At 54.0% G+C, this 19,124-nt stretch overlaps 4 protein-coding genes across 4 annotated transcripts; 2 read left to right on the top strand and 2 right to left on the bottom strand.

The window, feature by feature from the left end:
- Positions 1 to 3,138: 3,138 nt before the first annotated feature.
- On the bottom strand, positions 3,139 to 3,429 carry BESB_062700 (uncharacterized protein; the record flags this gene model as incomplete). The annotated part of the gene is made up of 1 exon (XM_029364684.1): positions 3,139 to 3,429. One exon carries the CDS (start codon positions 3,427 to 3,429, stop codon positions 3,139 to 3,141), a length of 291 nt encoding a protein of 96 aa, XP_029219392.1.
- Positions 3,430 to 7,735: 4,306 nt separating this feature from the next.
- Positions 7,736 to 8,803, top strand: BESB_062690 (phosphohistidine phosphatase; the record flags this gene model as incomplete). Its single annotated transcript, XM_029364683.1, has 2 exons — positions 7,736 to 8,264; positions 8,637 to 8,803. The coding sequence occupies 2 exons, from the start codon at positions 7,736 to 7,738 to the stop codon at positions 8,801 to 8,803; spliced, it is 696 nt and encodes a 231-aa protein (XP_029219391.1).
- Positions 8,804 to 10,746: 1,943 nt separating this feature from the next.
- Positions 10,747 to 12,252, bottom strand: BESB_062680 (uncharacterized protein; the record flags this gene model as incomplete). Its single annotated transcript, XM_029364682.1, has 2 exons — positions 10,747 to 11,277; positions 11,401 to 12,252. 2 exons carry the CDS (start codon positions 12,250 to 12,252, stop codon positions 10,747 to 10,749), a joined length of 1,383 nt encoding a protein of 460 aa, XP_029219390.1.
- Positions 12,253 to 14,353: 2,101 nt separating this feature from the next.
- On the top strand, positions 14,354 to 16,669 carry BESB_062670 (uncharacterized protein; the record flags this gene model as incomplete). Its single annotated transcript, XM_029364681.1, has 4 exons — positions 14,354 to 14,692; positions 15,526 to 15,684; positions 16,029 to 16,309; positions 16,564 to 16,669. 4 exons carry the CDS (start codon positions 14,354 to 14,356, stop codon positions 16,667 to 16,669), a joined length of 885 nt encoding a protein of 294 aa, XP_029219389.1.
- Positions 16,670 to 19,124: the final 2,455 nt, after the last annotated feature.

The raw sequence follows: 19,124 nt of genomic DNA, 5'->3' as shown, positions 1-19,124 counted from the left end.
ACCCTCAGCCAATTGTGGCATCAGCGAGTGCAGTCTGCTCGCTGGGCGCTTGTAACAGGAACTCCTTCCGTCGCTCATCCCCAAACGGCGGGGTGTAGCCCAGACGCGCCGAGCTGCAATTGTCGTGTGCTGACTTTACAGACTCGGGCGCGCTTGCCGGGCTCGCAAAAGTCCTTGCAGCTTCGCTGCCGCTTCAGTCGGGAAACCGATGGGTCTCAGGGTGGTTCTTTTGTAACTGGCCGAGCTCTGAACCCACCGGCTCAGCCGGTGCACCCGCGATGAACACGAGTACGGGTCGGACGTCTCCGCATTCACTAGAGGAGCCCTCGCAAGGCTGACGAGTGTGAAGGTCTGCCGACTCGGGGATGACGCCTAGCTCGGGCTCTCCTTGCCCCCTCCACCCGTGGTCCTTTTCTGCTCTGTGCCCACGGCATGCTTGCGTATCTCTCCGTCCGCGCTCGCAGGCTGTTCAAGAATCCCGCCATACTCAGCCCGCTCAGCTGCTGGCTGACATGCTATCAGTGGGTCCGTGGTACACTCTCTTAGCATGGATCCCTGATTGTGAATATCACATGCCCACTCAGCCTCAGCGTACGCGGCCTCCGGCTGCACAAACCCGATTGTGTACACCGCAGGTGACGCGTTCGAGGTTTCTGTCTGCATATTGACAGCCATGTGTATTTCATCACCACGTTGCTTGCCTCGACCTCAAACTCGCCACCGGCCTCGATGTCGGTACCACGCATGAGAGCGTTGTAGTGCTCATCATCAAACCCTCCACATTCCTCCTCCCCAACGGCCTCTTCGCCTTCTTTGCCCCTGCCATTTCCTCTCATGCTTCCTGTACCTTTCAGCGAGCCATCTGTCACGCGGTGTCCCCTCCACCTTCTTCTGGTCGTCGTATCCTGTCGCCATGCCCTGGCGTTCCACTTCCGTCGCTTGCTCTTCCGGAACGATTCAGTGCTCCGCTCTTTGCTCGTATCCCTTCTATCTCGTGAGAGCTGTTCCTTTGCCAGCAGTTCCTCTAGTTGTCTTCCCCGGCGCAATCGGCGCTCTTCTCGTATCGGCAGTACCTGCAGTAGGAACGGTCAAGCGTTTCCTCGATTCCCGGTTGACAGGACATGCTTGTTGCCCGTCCGCCCCTTGTGCCAGAGACGCTCGTGCAGGTTGGCGAGCTGCTGCCCACAGCTGCCCACAGAAGGCAATGGTTGCTTCGTTGGGTCGCATTCCGGCACGGCGCGCCGAAACTCGCACTCGGGTTGCTCGGACAAGACAACTGGTTCCTGGCTCGCCCGCAGCCTAGTAAAGCAGGTGGGCCTGCTTCGGTGAATTCCGCGTCCCTCGGTGTGTGGCCGTGGGCGGTACCTGAACGAGGCTTGCCTCACAGAGAGCAGTGACACATGCTGTTGTTTTGTCCCCATTCAAAGCCGCTCTCACCAGCTTCATCGGATGCCGTATTCGGAATGAAAGAAATCGACAACAGACTGGAAGACCGTGATGTATAAAAGACGCCCTCGCAGGTATTTTGCTGTCGTTGATTGGAAATGCAAGCCGTTTTCCCGCGCTCCAGATACCGCATTCAGCCCAAAGCTGTGCATCCATGCGATGCCAGTTGTTAACATCAGCAGGGTGACTGCCACTGCACAAACGGGTTTCAGACATGATGTCAGCGGTCATTGCGAAGACTGACGGGCTATCAGTGGCGAACCCTGCAGCGCCGCCAGGCATTTCGCTCACCACTACGCACTCAGTGGTCTCCTCCGCTTGCCTGTCTGTTCTTGTGGCGTCGTCCACGCCTTTCTCGGCGGAGCTGCTGCAGTTAATGCATCGCTTGGAATCGCGTGGGTAAGTAGTGTGGAGAGATGACTACATGCCCCTAAGCTTGCGCCTTGTTTCTTCCTCGTCCTTCTGACGTGCCCGACAGCACTCTTTGGCATGGTTCGCGCCCCGTTCTCGGCCTGCTCTGACACTTCGCCCTCTTCGCCGCAGTCAGGACAGTGGCTCCCCGTTGTACTACTACCGCTGCTGCTCCCCTGACAGCCGTATCGGCAGTCGTTGATTCTTCCCGCACAATCGGGCAACACTAGATTGCTCAAGCAACAGTCGTTCTCTTGTGACCGCGATCACAGAGAACACCCATCAATCTCGCCTCTCCATTCGCAACACCAAGCTTTCGACGGGTGGCGTTCGATGTGGTTTGATTCTCGTTCTATTCCTGGGAGCCTTCTTCGAAACACCTCTGCCCAGTTCAGTTAGCCTGGTCTCTGGAGTTCCAGAAGAAGGTTCCCCATGGGTCGCGCCCTGCTCGCTTGCCCTCTGATCGTCCCTCGTGAGAGGCGCCAAAGCAGCGAGCGTGTCGCTGTTAGTCGCGCTGTTTCGAGGCGAAGTCGGCGGTACGCTCGTTTTCTTTGGTCCTTCTTGACAGATTCTATCGCAGAGTGACGAGCAATTTGAGAACGATGCAGCTATAGTGCTGCTATCCGTATGACTGAGTCGCTCACGGCGAGCCGAGAAGAAACTGTCACACGCCGCAGTGCCCATGCGAGGCTCTTCACCCCATAGCTCTACCATTGGCCCATTCGCTTCCTCCCCGTCATATCCGCCAGTATCCTCCTGCCAGTCTCCATCGTGCCTGTACTTTCCTGCCTTGCGGATCCTTTCTTGCTTGAGATGTGTATCCATTGCGTCTTTGTGTGTTTCTCCTCTCTTGAACGCTGTACCTCTTTTGACGGGCATCTGCGCCTCTGTTGCGATCACGAGCGTCTATCCCACAGGTACCGCACTCTGGTGCCACGCGCAAAGCGGCCGCACGACAAGCACACACTGCAGCGTCAACATCCGGACGTGTCTCTTCTGTTTCTCGACTGCTACACCAGAAACGGGTTGCTGCACGTGCGCTTGAAGAGGCAGGCTCCGAAAGCCTCTCGAACTTGCCTCTTAGTTGTGTTCGTTTTGCCCTAGCTTGGGACCGCCTCAGCTCCTGCTTTTGCTCTGACGGACTCTCGCGCTTCTTGTATTTGTTCCTCCTGATCGTGAAGTACCAGATGCGGTTGGGCTTCGCAGATATCTGTCGAGGAAGGGGAACCATCTTCTTGTCTTACGAACGCTTCATCTCCAGGGCCCCCTATTTCTCATTCTTCATCCATCCTCTGTGGTTTGCCACGAGGATACGCTGGAGAGCTTCAACCGATGCTGACCCGGATCGAGGACCGAACACTTCTTCTTCGTCTCCCGCATCTGTTCCACAAGGGTAGCTTTCAAGTTCTGGCGAAAATTGCCTCTCGGTTCCCAGGTGAAATCGGCGATGTTCGGATAGTGCTTCCATCTCGCGAGATACATGTCCCGGGAGTAAATGCAACTGTACGCCACGATCTCTGCCACCCCGTATATCTCCATATTGAGCGCACACCTATTCGCCTTATCCCCCATGGCCCCCTCGCCCTCAAAGCAAAGGCGCGCGGAGCGCTGGCGCCAGCAAGTCAAATCCCTGCACGGATGCAGTTGTGTGGCTCCACCACACGATTGTACGTTAGCGCGCTATCTCCTCGCTTCTTTTCCATGCACGCCGCGATGATTGATCCGCATCATGGAACGAGCGTTCTTGTCGCTCACAGAGCCTCGCTGCCTGTTCTGGTGAGCTCACAGATTGGCAACAACCGCTGCACATATACTACCTCTGGATGCTTTCGACGAATTACTTGTTTCGTGGTATGCGCAAGACATGTGTACTTGAGAAACAGTACCGTGGCGTCTTGTTCTTCTGCTCGGCTACAGCCGCGAGTGAGCAGCGGCAACTCGGCACCCGTTCGCAGACCCGAACTGGGACGTCCCTTGAAGTTGCCGTATCGGACCCAGGCGAAATCTTGAGACCATGCGTTTAGGCTCGTTTCGCGGACCATGGCGGACACGTGCCGCATCCCTCAACAGGCTGGACAGGGATGTCACTGCGTATCGCCGGAATGGATGCCAGAGGCTGTCGCTGTGCACGCAGTTCTATTATCTGCCATCCTATATAGGATGTGCGTACGCGCAAGGAAGCCAGGTTTCTTCACACAGCTCATGTGCTGCCGCGAACCTAGTAGCGGCTGTCACCCTTTTCCATCCAGCCAGTTCTCTTCTCATGAAGATGGCGAATTCATAGCATCGCACAAGGTTTTTTTTCGCTTTGCACATGAAATAGCAGGTTGCCCACACTTTCGCGCAGCTCTGGCGCCCCCAGCACCGGAGGCACGGAGAACTTTCTTTATTTCGCAGTTGAAGCGGTCAATTATAAGCGGGAACACATATACAGCGTGCCGCAGCAGTTGCTACGAACGCAGCGTCCTGTCCGGTCGCGCTCATAGACGTACCGATCAGCGCTTGCTCAGCAGTGAAAAGCTTCCTGACGCAACACAACCGTTGCGCACGCAGGATCAGCGCCCGACAAAGCTCTCTGCTACAGATCCCGAAACCTTCCCGACTAATCGACCCAATAACCTCAGTCACATATCCTACGGGATCGAGACAAGATGCGAGGCAAACATCTCGACGGGTTCTAGCGTACAGACCGAAAACCAGTGGTCTACGCAGCGCGACCCTCGACCAGACGCCACACACACCGCTCGTTCCGACCACTGAGCGCTTCTCCGCAAGTGGGGCTGCTTCGCGCACGAAACAAACATATCACAAACCTCTTCCCCCCCGTACGACTGCACACATGATGCATCATCCGGTGCGATGAGCTTCCTCCATGAAATGGGTTGATTAGAGACGTTGTCAGGCATAATTCGAAACAGCACAGACGAACGGGCACAACAGCTTGTGTCAGTCATCATGTACAAGCATGCTTTGTGGACTACATAACGCCAGCTGTGTATGCACACTATCATGCACACTGTCACGACGCCTTGGCGAGGTCAGCAGTAGACCATAGCGAGCAGCGCACAAGGTGGAGACAAGCATATTTGCATGTGTACTATAATGTCAGTTTGCTCGTATTCGCGATGGATGCACCACACCGCCGGCCGTTTGCGTGTGGAGCGACGCGGGCGGATGAAGCCGAACCGTCTCACGGCCTGTATAGAGTTGTGATGCTGCAGAGTCCGGTACTACAGCGGGCCCGTGCCGTGTTGCACCATAAACGCGGTCCCTAGGAGGGGAACTACCGTCGTGAACCATGAAACATAGACAAGTCGAACACAAGACGTATAAATTAGGAATACGATCTGTGTTAGGAAAAAGGTGGTGACCCGCCACGGAGGTACGAGGGAGCGAGGCAAGAGCTGCAGGGCTATGCTTGGTGTCTAGGAGGTTGGTTTCCGACCGACCTTCGGCAGGATAGAAGGGAATATACAGTTATTCTCGTTTACGTGGGATTTAACAACGAAATTCTAGACGAGCTGACAGTGGTGCGAACCCTTTCGGACATCCGTCTGGCCTCTCTCAGTTTCGCCAGTACCCAGCATGCTAGAGCGTCCAGCAGAGCAACTACGGCCACTCATGTCCCTGTTACTGATAAAGTGAGGCCGCAGTGCAGATGTGTCTAAGGTGTAGTGCTGTGCAGATGGGCTGCCCTGCTCCAACGGAAAGGGTATTGCTGTGTAGAGGGATGTCTTCGCCTTAACCGCCTCGCACCGATATGTCGTGGACCTGGGAGATGGCTGACGAGACCTGATGCGTGCCTGACGGAAGCTGCTTGCTTCGCGCATGTACAAAGGCTGAGGAAGGTGGACAATGCTGACGATATGTTTTTCCTCCAATAATAGAGCGCCTTCGACGGGAAACTCTACTGCCGCTGGAGGTACGCAGAGAGGCCGAAATGAGCTGGCCGCCTCCATCTTTCCCATCCGGTGAGGCTGCGCCACTGAGACATTTCCCTCTTGAGTCCCACCCTCATCGACGAACCAGCATTCTACCGCATCTTCGGATTCCGCGTGGAACCCCAACTGGCAGTACTTGCAGTGTGTGTGGCACACAGCACAGGACAAGCCGTAACGGACGTTTCATTGTACTGTATACGCAACCCACACGGGCCCGCGATTCTTTTCCGCGCAAGTCAACGCTGTTCTGACGTTCCACGTGTCACTGCGTGATGCGTCACTCTTGACTCATCTTTGCAGCGCACTTTCAAGGGGGACTCCCTGCGTTCGCACGAGCACACTGGAAAAAGGTGAGTCGGCAGGAGCACGCGGTGTGCAGCGGGAGAGTGGTTGCCGCGCACTTTTGCGATGCCCCGGCTGACAGCCGTCCAGCAAACTTCGGTGTTTCCTGATCAACCACAAGAACACATCCTCTGTGACCATCTGAACAGGATTATGTGCAACTTCGAAGAAGACCCGCCGGTTTTTCTGGCTCCTTGAACCATCTGTCTCGATTAGAGTTGGGGGGTCGCTGCCTCTTGTTCAGTTAGCAAGCTTATGGCTGAGGGAGACGACACACCGCAAAACTGAGGGCCTTCAGGTCAAAGCGGAAGCTTGTCTCGGCTGTCACAACTTTCACCGTGCTGGTGTGTAGGTCTCCGCCTGTTTTGGGGAATACCATGCGGAGAGTCTCGCTGTTCTGATTGACCGGTGTCACCAGGCAAGCCTAGCGAGGCAGCCTTGACATGCGATAATTCCATCGCTCCAGTCCTTTTCAAGCGTTTGATTCTTGCTGCCTGACCAGGGTTTTCGTTTCGCTTCACACTCACCCGCTCTCCTACTGAGCGTCGTGTGGGCATTCAATATCCGACGTAGCCATTGTGTATTTTGTTGTCACTCGGTCAGGGAGATCTGCAGAGCGTCCGGACTCGCAGTCCACTGAACAGCAATCTCGCGAATCGTGCCGAGCGTCTTTTGTGTCCGGCGGCACGCCGGACGCAAGGGTGCTGCACACTGCTCTCTCTTCCCGGCGTAAAAAAAACTCTTCCAGTCGAAATCGACGAACTGTGCTTGTTCCACCATCTGGTCTTCTTAGTCTTTTTCGTCGCTGTTCGGAGGCACGCAGCCCGATGCCAGTTTCGCGGGGGTCGCAGCAATCTTCTCTCTTCAGCTTCTACCTCTCGTTCCCTGTTTCCCGTTCTACTACGACACCTATTCTTGCTTTATTGTTTTGCAGGAGGATGCATAACAAAAGGGCTTTCTTTCGAGCAGCATGACGCATATGCCGCGTGATGGTTGCTGATTCAAGGACTTGGAGGCGCGTATTGTTTCACCAGTTTTTAGCAGCGACCCTCAGCGCGAAGAGTCAAGGCGACAAGCACGAGGGACGAGGACATTTGCCGAGATTCTGTGCTTTCGTTTCCCTGTTCTCTTTTTTTCTTGGCACTGCCGCTAGCAGTATTGAATCCTCGAGTGGATGCAATATCTTGAGGTTCCGATCGCAGGTTGTCCCGCGGTCTCTTTTGCAGCATTGCGAAGTAGTGTTGTGCGCAAGTTGGACACCTATGTCGTTTCCGTCGTTGGTTAGAAACGAGAAAACTTCGTTTCTAACTAGGCAAAAGCTGGGTGTCACACTGAAGGCCGGTCGCGCCAAACTCGCCAGCCGAGCCAAATTCAAGGCATCGTCTCCTTCGGCGGGAGCGAACATTTGCACGTCTCCACGGTTACGAGGAGGGCTGTCATTCTGTTTCTCCTTTGAGCCGGTCGGTATCTTTTGTAAACATCTTTGTTCCTCTTTTCTTCGGGTTCCGGGTTGCCGCTCTACCGCTGCTACGCTTCATTCAGGACCGTCTGCGGTTTGCCGTTCGCCACCCCCAAGTTTCCGTTTAGCAAAGAAAATGCCGTCCCTCGTGTCTGGGCGCCATCGGACATCTGCAGAGCTGCAGGCGGCCCTCAAAGTTGTCAATGATCAACTGGCCGATGCGAATGATGTGGAGCGCCCTGCCCTGGAGCTGGTTGCTCAAAAGCTGACAGAAGAACTGGTCGAAGTTGAATGCGAGCTTGCTCAGCAGAAAGGCTCAGCAAGTCAAGCTGAGTGTCGTCAAGAGGACAGCAGCAAGCAGGCATGGGAGCAACAACAGCAGGAAACAGCAACATCTGTTCCTCAGCCACCGACTGACGCCCGGCGTCAGTCTGCTGCCACCGGGAGTGAAGAGGATGTAAATACTTTCTTATCAAATTTGCCTAAGGTTCGCATCGAAGACGGGGTCCAGAAGTATGTGCTCATTAAAGTAGATCCAGAACGTGGCGGAAAACAAAGTCTCAAGACAACGCTCTACCTTGTCAGGGGCAACCCACAGGCCGAGTACCATTACCAGTGTGCCCTGGACACGATGAAGGAGCTCGAAAGCTGGGGAATAGAAGCGGGTACGTAGTTTCGCGCGGTTCAAAGCTGTAGAAGCTACAACATGAACTGCACGAAAATACATAGGCACAGACAAATAACATCGACAGCCTGTCTGTGGCAGCGGACCATACGGGCGTGCCTCGCACAAGGAGCCGATGGAGCGTGGCACTGTTGCTACTCAGTATCACCACCGGTGGGCGGTGTGTCGAGTCGTTGATTGCTCATGAATCTCTTAGCCAGACACACCAGTCTGGGCTTAAGCCTTTGCATGTCTAACGTATGCCTCTGGGACAGTGCGCAAGGAAAATATGAGCAGTTGAGTGAGGCCGTACTAGGTCATGCACCTCGTGGTTTGATGTTATCAAACGTTTCTTTGCCGTGTCGCTTCGCAGAGGTGCAAGGCGGTGGGCGTATCGAGTGCCGCATGAGCGATCGGCAGATCGAGATCTACGGTCATTCCTACCAATACGGAAGAGCGGATCACTCCATCACGGCGCAGCTGATGAAACAATTCTTTGGCAACGACTACCAGGTATCATGGGGAGACTATGGCTACTGAAGAAGGGCGGCCAAGTGGTAGAAACTGCGCACCGTCTTGTCTTCGACCGTTAAGCGATCATATATGCATACAGAGACGGAGAAGGGATGAGTTCTGTGACAAGAGGCATGTGATGGTTAATGGTTGCGAAAAAAGCATCATAGTGAAACCTCTTGGGACATGAACTTTTTTGGGTGGGAAGTGTTCCTTCTACTGCTGTTTCGTATCAAGGAATCAACCCGGAAGCCGTTTCCAAAACCACGAGTAAGCCGTCGCATATTGGTTTCTTCTGGCCGCGCTAAAGACGATCGTGATGTTATTCTAATTTCACGTACCGTATAACGTATTGTCAAAGGATGGCGGTCAGTAGAGCTGGCGGATTCATGGCTTCGTAGTCGGGCCGCTTTTCGCAAGAGTAGGGCGGATGAGCCGAGGAGGGCGGGCGAAGGAGGGTTATCGCGCGCTCACAGCGTGCGAATCAGTTGGACAGCAGCGTGTAAACGTTATCGCGATGAGTCGCCGATGTGACGCCTCAAAACGGCTGTACACACGCGAGGAAGTCTGCAGCCTGCTGTCTAGTCATGATACGACAAGGGCGAGCGTCTAGTGAAGCTCACCGCGTGACAGCAGGGAGCCAGCACACAGGATCGACAATGACGGGGCGGCTCTCGGCAAGGGCTCAAGTAGTCTACTGAGGTGGTGGGTGCGTGCTGCCCAGGGTTAATGGGGACGTGGTTCTGTCTTCGCCGTACTGCGACTAAGCAACACATAGTTGGACTCCTCGATTCTAGTGCTGACATGGCGCTGCTAGTAAAGGAGCCAGGATCCAGATTGTCCGAACGTGCACAGGCGTCTCGACGCCAGCCGAACCCGCTGCCATGAGGGATCTTTGTAAGTGTAAGGGGATCGGTGCTTGAGCTAGTCGCGGATTCCATCCGCATCCCTATAAACAAGTGGCCTCTATGCGCATATGTGCGCGGGTATCGGTGCACTGACACACCTGGGCGGCGCCAGGCATATGATGTCCAGCAATTCGTTCACAGTCGGCCGTATGAGATGGCCATACGGAGAACATGCGCGGCGGAGCACCGTAGTCGGTCAACAACTGCCTGGGTCTTGAGGCGAATACAGGTTGCGATGCGGCAACAGAGCAATCAGAGTGCGTGTTCAATGCTTTCACCCAGTTTCTATTATGATGTGTGCGCCTTCGTTCTCGAACAGGAAAAATCTCTGCGTCAATCTCCTGGGGATTCAGATGCCGTAGCAGAACGAAACACTAGCGCACAGCGAGCAATGACAGGTTTCAGCAAGGCATGGAACACCGCACGAACGATTGCTACGGTGTGCACAGTTGGCTATGCGCATTATTGCATAAGTACACTTGTTTGGATGTACAGTGATGGCGTGGCCCTCGATGCCCGAAAAGGCCGAACGGTCAGAGACTCCACGCGACGAAGGGCGATTTTAGGGGGCGAGAATAGGGTTGGTTGCATTTTTGCCATGGTGCGAGCAAGGACAGCCGAAGAGCTTCTTCGCAAACACAGGGTCAGATCAGGTTTCTGCGTTGCCGATCAGGTTATGTAATATATCTAGCGAACGAAATTAGTTCTTTAAGCGATCATAATCTCATTGATGTTGTTCCCCCGTGTGTGGGCTTGATGGACGAGCCTCCGCAGAAGAGCCACAAAATGTATCACGGTGGACGCACATTCGGGACCAGTCCGAAGGAGCAACATTAGAATCCAGTTCCGAGAGGAGATCGGCCACGGGAGTCATCTGAATGCTGGACGTGCCCCGCTGGGTCCAACTGCGTTGGCACGGCGGCGTGGCCTGTGCGACGTGCCCGGCCACGATTCGTCAGTCTGCTGGAGACCTTCGCTGTAAGCTTTCCGCGGGCGGTCTGGTAGTGCCGGCCGCACACCGACAAGCTACCTAATTCTTGTGCATGCCGCGCTCCTTGCGTCCTATGGAGACTTCTTCTCTGGAATTTGTTCCAGTGTCGGCGCAGAAGGAGGCGGAGGACGGAACGCAGCAGCAACGGCGGCTGAGTTTTCGTACGCTCTTTTCACAGCGTACGGGTTCGACAGTAAATAGATCCTTCCCCCGTCCCAGCGCTCTCTTTGAGTAATGTAGCTAACTCCAGAACTCCACTTGAAGAGGTCGAACTCGTACGCGCAGATGCCACGGTTCTGCTTTGCATCCCAGAAAAAAGCATATCCTTCGAGATGATTACAGTCCAAGTAGTGAGGCAAAAAGTATTTCCTGTAGCACGTGTCTTCTTGGAACTCGTATCCGAAAGGGCACTGCCCCTCAGTGGCTTTGGCTCGATAGGCGACACACTTGTCTACGGGATCGTATTTGTAGCGTGGTACATTCCAGTCTCCAAACCCTGGTCCAAGCTTCGGCTTCGGCCCTGGACACACCAGCGCGACGTCCTGCACCGCGAGTTTAACGCAGCCGATACCAAAATTGACGAGCTGTAAAGGCCTGAAACCCTTTCAAACACACAACAAAGAAACGCAAAGCATATGAGGAGAATGAAGGCGAAATGGAGGCGAAGATCCAATGGCGTAGATATGCGATAACACGTGAAGAACACATGCATTGAATAAACTTACTTTTGCACAGTTCTTTGATGGTAACGGAGGAACCAAAACGTCGATCTTGCAAGCCTTCCGTTTCCTGTCAGTTTTAGATCTAACCAATTTCCCGCCGTCTGGGCACTCCAGCACCCACTCGCGGTCTGCCACGGGCTTCGCAGGCAGCGGACACTTCTTCTCCGTGCCGCTGCAATCAAGCAGTGCTAGTTTCTCCGTAGTTTCTATGGCCCGCTTGATGGGGGCGACGTACTTGACGCGCTTGCACAGTTTCGCATTACTTTCTGGAGTTGCCCTGACGACGGCAAACCCTTCTGGACAGACAACCTGAGGGGGGGTATATACTACCACTTTCACACAGACTTCGTCCTCGTTAGGCAAGAAGTTTTTGGGACAGTCTAGCTCGTAATCAGCCACAATCCGCCCGTAACAAAAATCACCGTTCAGCACCGAACCGGGCGGGCATACGTAGCGCGGTAGAACCTTATCCTGCCTGTCTAACCACACACACGCACCGACTATTGCATCGTACGTTCCCTTTGGACAACTTCGCCGCGGCGGGAGGCTGACCTTCTGGTAAGGTCTTACTGTGCGATCCGGTTCGTAAGTCGTGGGCTCGTCTATCAAGTCTGCAATAGAGGTCTTCGTTGCTCCTTCCACCGATAGCCAGTGTGGATGACTGGCAGCAAAATATTCTCCAGAAGGCCGTTCTCGAACCTCAGTCCACATGCCGGTATCCTCCCCACCAAATGTTCTTCCTTCTCGCCATACGGTCTCTGCCGACTCTTCGACATTTTTAGATATATCTGAGCCGAAGCATAGGGCCAAGACCACGAGGTGATGTACAGAAAGAGCCGACAACCAAAAGGTCATGCTGCCTAGAAGCGATACTAATTGAGCGCCGCCTCCCGTCTGACAGGACGGAAGGACAGAACGAAGGAGGGTTGCTCCACCATGACAAACGTTCGTGACAGCGGATGACATTCGACCGCTGCCGTTTCCGACATGCTCCGGTATCGCAGAGTAAGAAGTGAATGACAAAATACAGACTTGCTGAGAAAAAATCGTTTCAAGGAAGACGAAAAAACAAATGCGCAATGGGGACAAAACGCTGGCCTCCTCAGCTGCCGCGCTCAAAACATTGCAGATGTGGTGTGTGAGCGTGAAGATGAGTGGCCACATTACATTTAAGCCTGCCGCTCTCTATGCTCGGCCGCTTGAAGAAAGAAAAATTCAAATACGCCGTGCTTGGTGATTGAATATTGCTTTTGCAAGGGACAACATGTGTTGAGTTGGAAATCATTGTGGCCTCCACGGTGCACTTTTTTACACCAGTTTCGGCTGTGAGGGAAATTGTATGTCGCATTTTTCAGGAGTCTTACTTTCGGCGCTATGGACGGAGGGCAGAGAAGGGAGGCATGGCGTCCCACGCTAGTTACGCGATCCAGTAGTATCGATAGTTCCATGTGCCGTCCATGTGCAGTCAGGAAGGCACGTGGAGAAAATCTGGTAGGGGGCGGAACCATACAAAGTAAATATGAATCCTGTAGACAAGCACCTGTGTCTCATCATAGCATCAGCGCGGGTGTGAAGGATGCGAAGGAAGCCACGAGCGCCCAACGGATCTTAACGGGGTATGCCCGTCTTATGATGATGGTCAGAGTGCATGGACATCGTGCTATGACTCGACTTGACTTTGAAAATACGAGCGTGCGGGAGTGAGGGAAGATCGTGTGGCATCTTTGCCGAAGTTAGCGAAGCATACCACCGGAGATGTTTTGAGGCGTGAGAATGTGCTGCGGCTCTAAACATGGGAAAACGCACTTAGAGTGAGCTGGCGGATCTTTTCCTCAAACAGAAGTGTGAAAAAAAACCTTTCCTGTATTCCATGGAGTGCACGCGAAGAGTGACGATAGCATGATAAAGACATGGCACTCAGCAATCACAACCACTGAGGAAGGTATGTACACCGGAGCTTTACTCGCGCGAGGACAGCGAGTGTCAGATTCAACTCATCACCATGACTGCAAACCTGCGCGGACACGAACACACAGAGTGCTGAAAATGCGTTTTGCCTTCTTCGTTAGTGTATGCATTTTCCCTGCGTGCTTGTGGACAACTGTCCATGGCCGGGAGCCGAGCAATGGGGAATTCTATCGTACGGGGCTTTTACAGGTGCGACCGCTCAAGGTGGCCGCGCACGCTCACATATTCGCACATTCTGCTGCATAGGCACCGGACCGTGACCCCTCAAGAACGCAGGGACAGTCCGAAACAATCCTCCCTCTGCTAAACCCGAGAGACGACTTAGAGGCTGCCATGGGACATGCTAATGAGGTACTCGCGTCTCAGAAGATGCACGATGAGGAGCAAGACCGAAAGTATGATGGCATACTAATGTAGATCAGCACCATATATAATGCTACGATCGCAGGCTCCGCGTCTGGAGAAGAGATAGCGAAAATACTAACAGCGGCGAAATTGGCAGGCGTTCTGCACCTAAGCTTCATCACCAGAAGCGCAAGATGCAACACGTTGCCGTTCACGTACACTGCGCGCCTGCATCTGCAGGCGGAGAACTAGCCTCTCCGGTATGTGACGTAGAGATAGATGGCCCCACCGCATGAACAGAGGAAAATGCGTCTTCGCCAGGGAGGCGAGGAAGGGCGAGGTATACCATCAGAGGAACCGCCAACGGACAGGATAAGGTGAGCAATGAAAAGGCTTGCCTCAGTGACATTTACCTCAACAAGATATCCACCAGGCTCGAACACATCCTAGATCGGTAAGGAACTCGGTGCTGGCAGACTGCCCACAACAGACAGGCTGAAGTCGCACACCTGACAGCCTCTCGCCAAAAGAATCCCAGCCCGCTACCGATAGTGGGACTACAGAATCAGAGCAATCCAAGATTCGTGACACTGCAAGGGAAGTGGAGGCAGCAAACTATAAGGTACAGCAAACTGATGCCGAAATGGTTGCACAAGAAGAACAAGAAGCGCTGGAAGAGGTCAAGAAGGCAGAAGAAGAAGCGGAAGACGCGCAGAATCAGCTCACAGGACAAACCGAGCAGAAGAGGAGGCAGCGTCCTGAAGAAAACCAGAACCACGCAGAGGGGAGTCTCAAAACGGATGAAGCGGCAAACGATACCAGCGCACCGCCCGAGGTTGGCGTTCGGATAGAGCCGCCCAAAATAGAGGTCACTCATGAGACGGCAGCGTCTCCTTCTGGTGTTGGACTCAAGGTGCGACCGCCTACCATTGACATCGCGCCGCGGACTGCAGCATCGATTGCAACCAACACGCCATCGGAGGTATTGCCGCTTAAAGCATTCCGCCACGTTTTGCATGCACACCGTTCCTTTAGGAAGTTGCAGCGGGTTCTCGACACGGAAGCGTCGGTTAACTGAATAGCCGCCGTCTAAATTTTATGTTCGCGTTTAGGTGCCCATGAGGCTTGCGTGATTTTTGCGATCTGTCGGAGCAAGCTAGAAGGATGTGTATGTCAACGGCATGCACCTCTCCTTTGCGCCTCAAGGCTGCCGAGTGCCAGCAGGTTGCCCTCTGCAGATCAGTTCTTTTTTTGCTGTGATTGTTATTACTGTGAACCTCAGTACAGTCAAGGCTTACTCGATGCCGCACCGCGGTTCACTTCTGCAAACGCCGAACTTTTTTTTCCACTCTCGCTTCCGCAGAGCACCCCCTGGAGGGTGGCCAGGTGCTTTTTGCCTTTCTGGTATCAACTCCCAAATCAGTTGCCGCTGTATAATATCCACTGTCCAACAGGAACAGAACAGGTTTTTTTCGGGCCCAACCTGCGTGCTTCAACGCTACGGCTGGAGCGCAGGCGGAAATCCGTGGTGTATTCCTTGGAGCCCAGTGGGCAAGTGGCCTTCATCGAGCTGCTTCCTTGCTGGCGGGCAACGGAAGGTAGGTACCTGTAGCCGTTTGGTGTGTGAGCTGCCCCGTGACGTTTCGCGTATGCAGTAAACAGCTAGCGGGAGTGTCTCCGGCTCGCTTTACCGCGAGGGACTGTGGATCTGTCTTCGAACCTCTCCTTTGCATGGGTTTAGAACGTGCCAGAGCAGGGCTTCATGTGGCGTCAGTCCTACTTCTAGATGCCTGACGCTTCAATTTTTATTCTTAGCTAGGTCCCTGGTCGTCAAGATCACGCCTTTCGTCGACTCTTCAACCGCTTCAACGAGGGCGCAGAGACCCGGAATTGTATCGGGGGCTGTTGACGCTGAGTATTGATGCAAACGGCGGAAACTCTGCGACCCTGATTATCGGACGGACAGCAGAGCAGGTGCGGCCCTTAGTCGGCTGGAAACAGAAGACGCGTAGTCGCACGCCTCCTTTGGTATCATCTTGTTTTCACTTGTGCTCATCTTCTAGTTGCCGCGTAAGACGGGAGAACCGTAACTTCCATGCGATACCACCCGCTTTGTCAGAGTCGATATGCGATCCTTGAACCGGGATATTGTGATCGATGCCTCGATGCATGGACACGTTTTCAGAGCCACGCAATGGTCCACTACGTCATGCGTCACTTGGCCGTATGCACTGGTTAGTTAACAGGGGAAAAAAAAGAGTAGGGCGCTGCGATATTAAGATTTTTTTATCACTGTCACTTGCTCTAAATGCGCGTAGAATGAGCGGGTCAGCCTGGTTGTAGCAGGGCCTACAGATCTCTGGTTTCACGTGAGGGATTTCCCCGGTGCTCATGTAGTTCTGCGCGGCGAAGGAAACTCGTGGAAGCCGACGAAAGAACAGATCCAATTAGCAGCAGATTGCGCATGCTATTTCTCCAAATGCCGAGGAAGTGGCACCGAAACAGCAGTCACGTTCACTTTGGCCAAAAATGTGTCCAAAGCCAAAGGAACGCCGGTTGGCACGGTCGCGGTGACGTCACCCCAGACGATGATGGGACGGTGAGTTTACAATGGCACACTACTCTGAGGGGCCACTGGCGAGTCACTGTCGCTGTTGTAGGTCTGACTGTCAATCCGTCCCTGGTGCTTATTGTAGCCTCTGACACCACCATGGGCGGTAGCGTGTGCTGACGGGTTTACGCCGTCAACGAAGTGTTTTCGTCAAGTTCGGGTGGAAGAGTTTTCGAGACTACCCCCACACTGCTTGTGGTACTACAGAGGGGTTGTGGCGTGCTGGCGTGTTCTCCGCACAGGTCAAATGCCGTCAAAGAATTCGTGGAGAATCTTATGCAAGAAAGACGCGAGTCCAACACAAAAAAGAAGCTCCGCATTAAAGCGAATCCGGCCTTGCCTTCATGAGGTATCTCACTCTACTGTGCAGAACTACGCTGGGAGTTTTGTGCCAGAGAGCGCTTGCTCATTCACGGGTGTCGAACGCATCAGAGTGTTATGAGGCATGCATCTCATTTGTTTATCCGCAGTAGTAGAGACCTAAGACAACCAAGCCAATTCCTGCGTCTTCAGATTACTCAAGGAATTCACGGGATTGCCTCCGACCGCAGGCGTCGCAATGCACTACACCTCACAATTTCCGCAGCACATCGCATATACCAACGTCTGGCCACATGGTGGCGTTTCACGTGCAGTTCGAGACATACGGCGGGGATCGACGCAACTTCGCGCAGCGGCGGGGAATTTTGCACGCAGTGTCTCCTCTTTGCACGCGTCTCGCCGCCCGAAAGCATCAGCTATAGTATGCCCTCCTCTCTTTCGCATAGGGCGAAGATGCGAATAGACAGGAAAGTATGGTGGCAAGTAACCCTACTCCCATCAGAGCCATAAAAGATATACCTAGCCATTTGAGCGCAGCCTGGTGGGGGCTCTCAGGCCTTGAGTAGTACTCAGCAAAGGATTCCTGGATGGTAGCTTGTCCGTAAGGAACGGAGGAGTCATACCTACCGGTTAATGAATGCTTGCGGCCCTCCGCAAGCTCGGCGGTGGCTTCTGCATTGTTGTACTCAGTGGTCTTCGCGCTCGCCACTACAACGCCGTCGTCCGTTGGACGATAAAACCCGGCAGCGCTTGGCACAGGTCGTCGGCCGGCGCCAAAGACGGTGAAGTGGCCAAGCCACAGAACGAGGCAAAGCCCAACCGGAGGGAAGACCGAGCGTCGTGGGAGTTCGGCATCCCATATGTGGACCCGTCCCCTCATGTTGGGGTTACGTCGTGACTCAAAACGCTGAGTTGGAAAGGATGGCGAAGCACGTCGTCTGTACGACAGACACCAGAGTGCCGTTGATAGTGATGGCACCCTCCGGACTCTGCGCTACACGCAGCATTTGTCTGTAGTCATACTTTCCACCAGACAGCATTTCGCGTCAAACGTTCTGCAACATGCTGGCCTCGGTGAGCGTTGCAGCACGGAAAAACCAACAGGACCTTCGGCAGGGGACGGTTGGGGGCGGCCCGAGGCAGCGCTCGTAATAGTCGAGCCGAGAAGCAGACAGAAAAATCTCACTTTTGCAGTAACTCTAAAGCTCAGTGGTCTACCAGGGAAAAAGATGACGGCACAGCGTGCTTCCTTGCAGCGAAGCTGGGCGGCCACGAAATGGCTGCGGCTTACTGCGCTGCCCGTTGGTCCTCGGCCCCGCCTACCCGTTAGCAACCACGCATACGTTGACGAAAAGATAGTTTTTGGCCCTCAGTACAAGTATTTCAGCTCAAGAGAACATGGTGAAAACGCACTTAAACATTTTTGCAGAGAGAAATGCGCGCGTTAGGCTCTCGCTGGGATGCGTTTGCGAGCTTGTCTTGCCAGCCAGCCGCTTTGGCCAGCCTGCATGCGCGCGAAGGACAAACCATTGACGACGAGAACCATTGCTATGACTGTCTCGCATGTCTGACCACCAAGGAAAAACCATCTATTTTCCGTGAGAGGTGATGCGGATCTACTCTTCTGAGTCTTTCGGTCCTTCGACATGCCCTCAGTTTGTATAGCAGCCAAAGGGTCGCATTCCGCGCGTGCGCTGGCATGACGAGGCTGCGTGGAGGCCTCTGCACCAAGCAGACAGACAGTCCTGAAGAGACAGCTCAGGAAATAAAGCTACCGGACGTGCTGAGACCCGTTTAGCGGTTTGCGTGTTTCCAAGAGCTCACTTGGCAAAGTTTACCTCCTCAAGTATTCCACTGCGGCGACGAGTTGCTCGATCGACACCAAGCGGGCAGTCGCGGCCCCGCAGTCTCGCCTGGAAAACCATGCAACTTCGATTGCCTGCGCCTGCGCGGCCTTGCAAACTATTCAGGCTTTTCTGTTCAATGATAGACGAAATAGCGTGGATGTAAGAGAGGGACGGCCCCGCGAATCACGACCGGCTCTCGGCCCGGGATATGGCAACAAGAATAGGCTTTAGAATAGGGCGCACCACACACGGCTTAGCGATTAAGGTTTGCCACTGCGATGTAGTCGCTGATATTTGCAGATTGGATTGAGCTACAACAACGTACTACCTTTTGTCGGTTTACCTACAACGCCAAAAAAGCAGACTGGACCGAGTGCGGCGTAGAGTTGTACGCGCGTGACGGCTGAGCGGCCAAATCACGTGTGTTGACTCGAGAACGTCACACGCCCGACCGATACTCTTGATGTTACGCGTATCGTTGCAGGAGGGAAGGCCTACTAGCCCGCTGTTGAACTAATTTCTTCCTTGTTAACCCTACGATGCTACGTAGAAGACGTGACTCAGTCCTCACGAACCATTGTGGCTACGGTGAGAAGCGTCTCGGGTCGGTAGCACCCAGGTCAGCCACGAAATCT

This window comes from Besnoitia besnoiti, chromosome V (assembly GCF_002563875.1).
Source record: "Besnoitia besnoiti strain Bb-Ger1 chromosome V, whole genome shotgun sequence".
Classification (NCBI taxonomy): domain Eukaryota; phylum Apicomplexa; class Conoidasida; order Eucoccidiorida; family Sarcocystidae; genus Besnoitia; species Besnoitia besnoiti.
The sequence above is the reverse complement of the archived record's forward strand: the minus strand, read 5'-3'. Positions and strand labels throughout refer to the sequence as shown.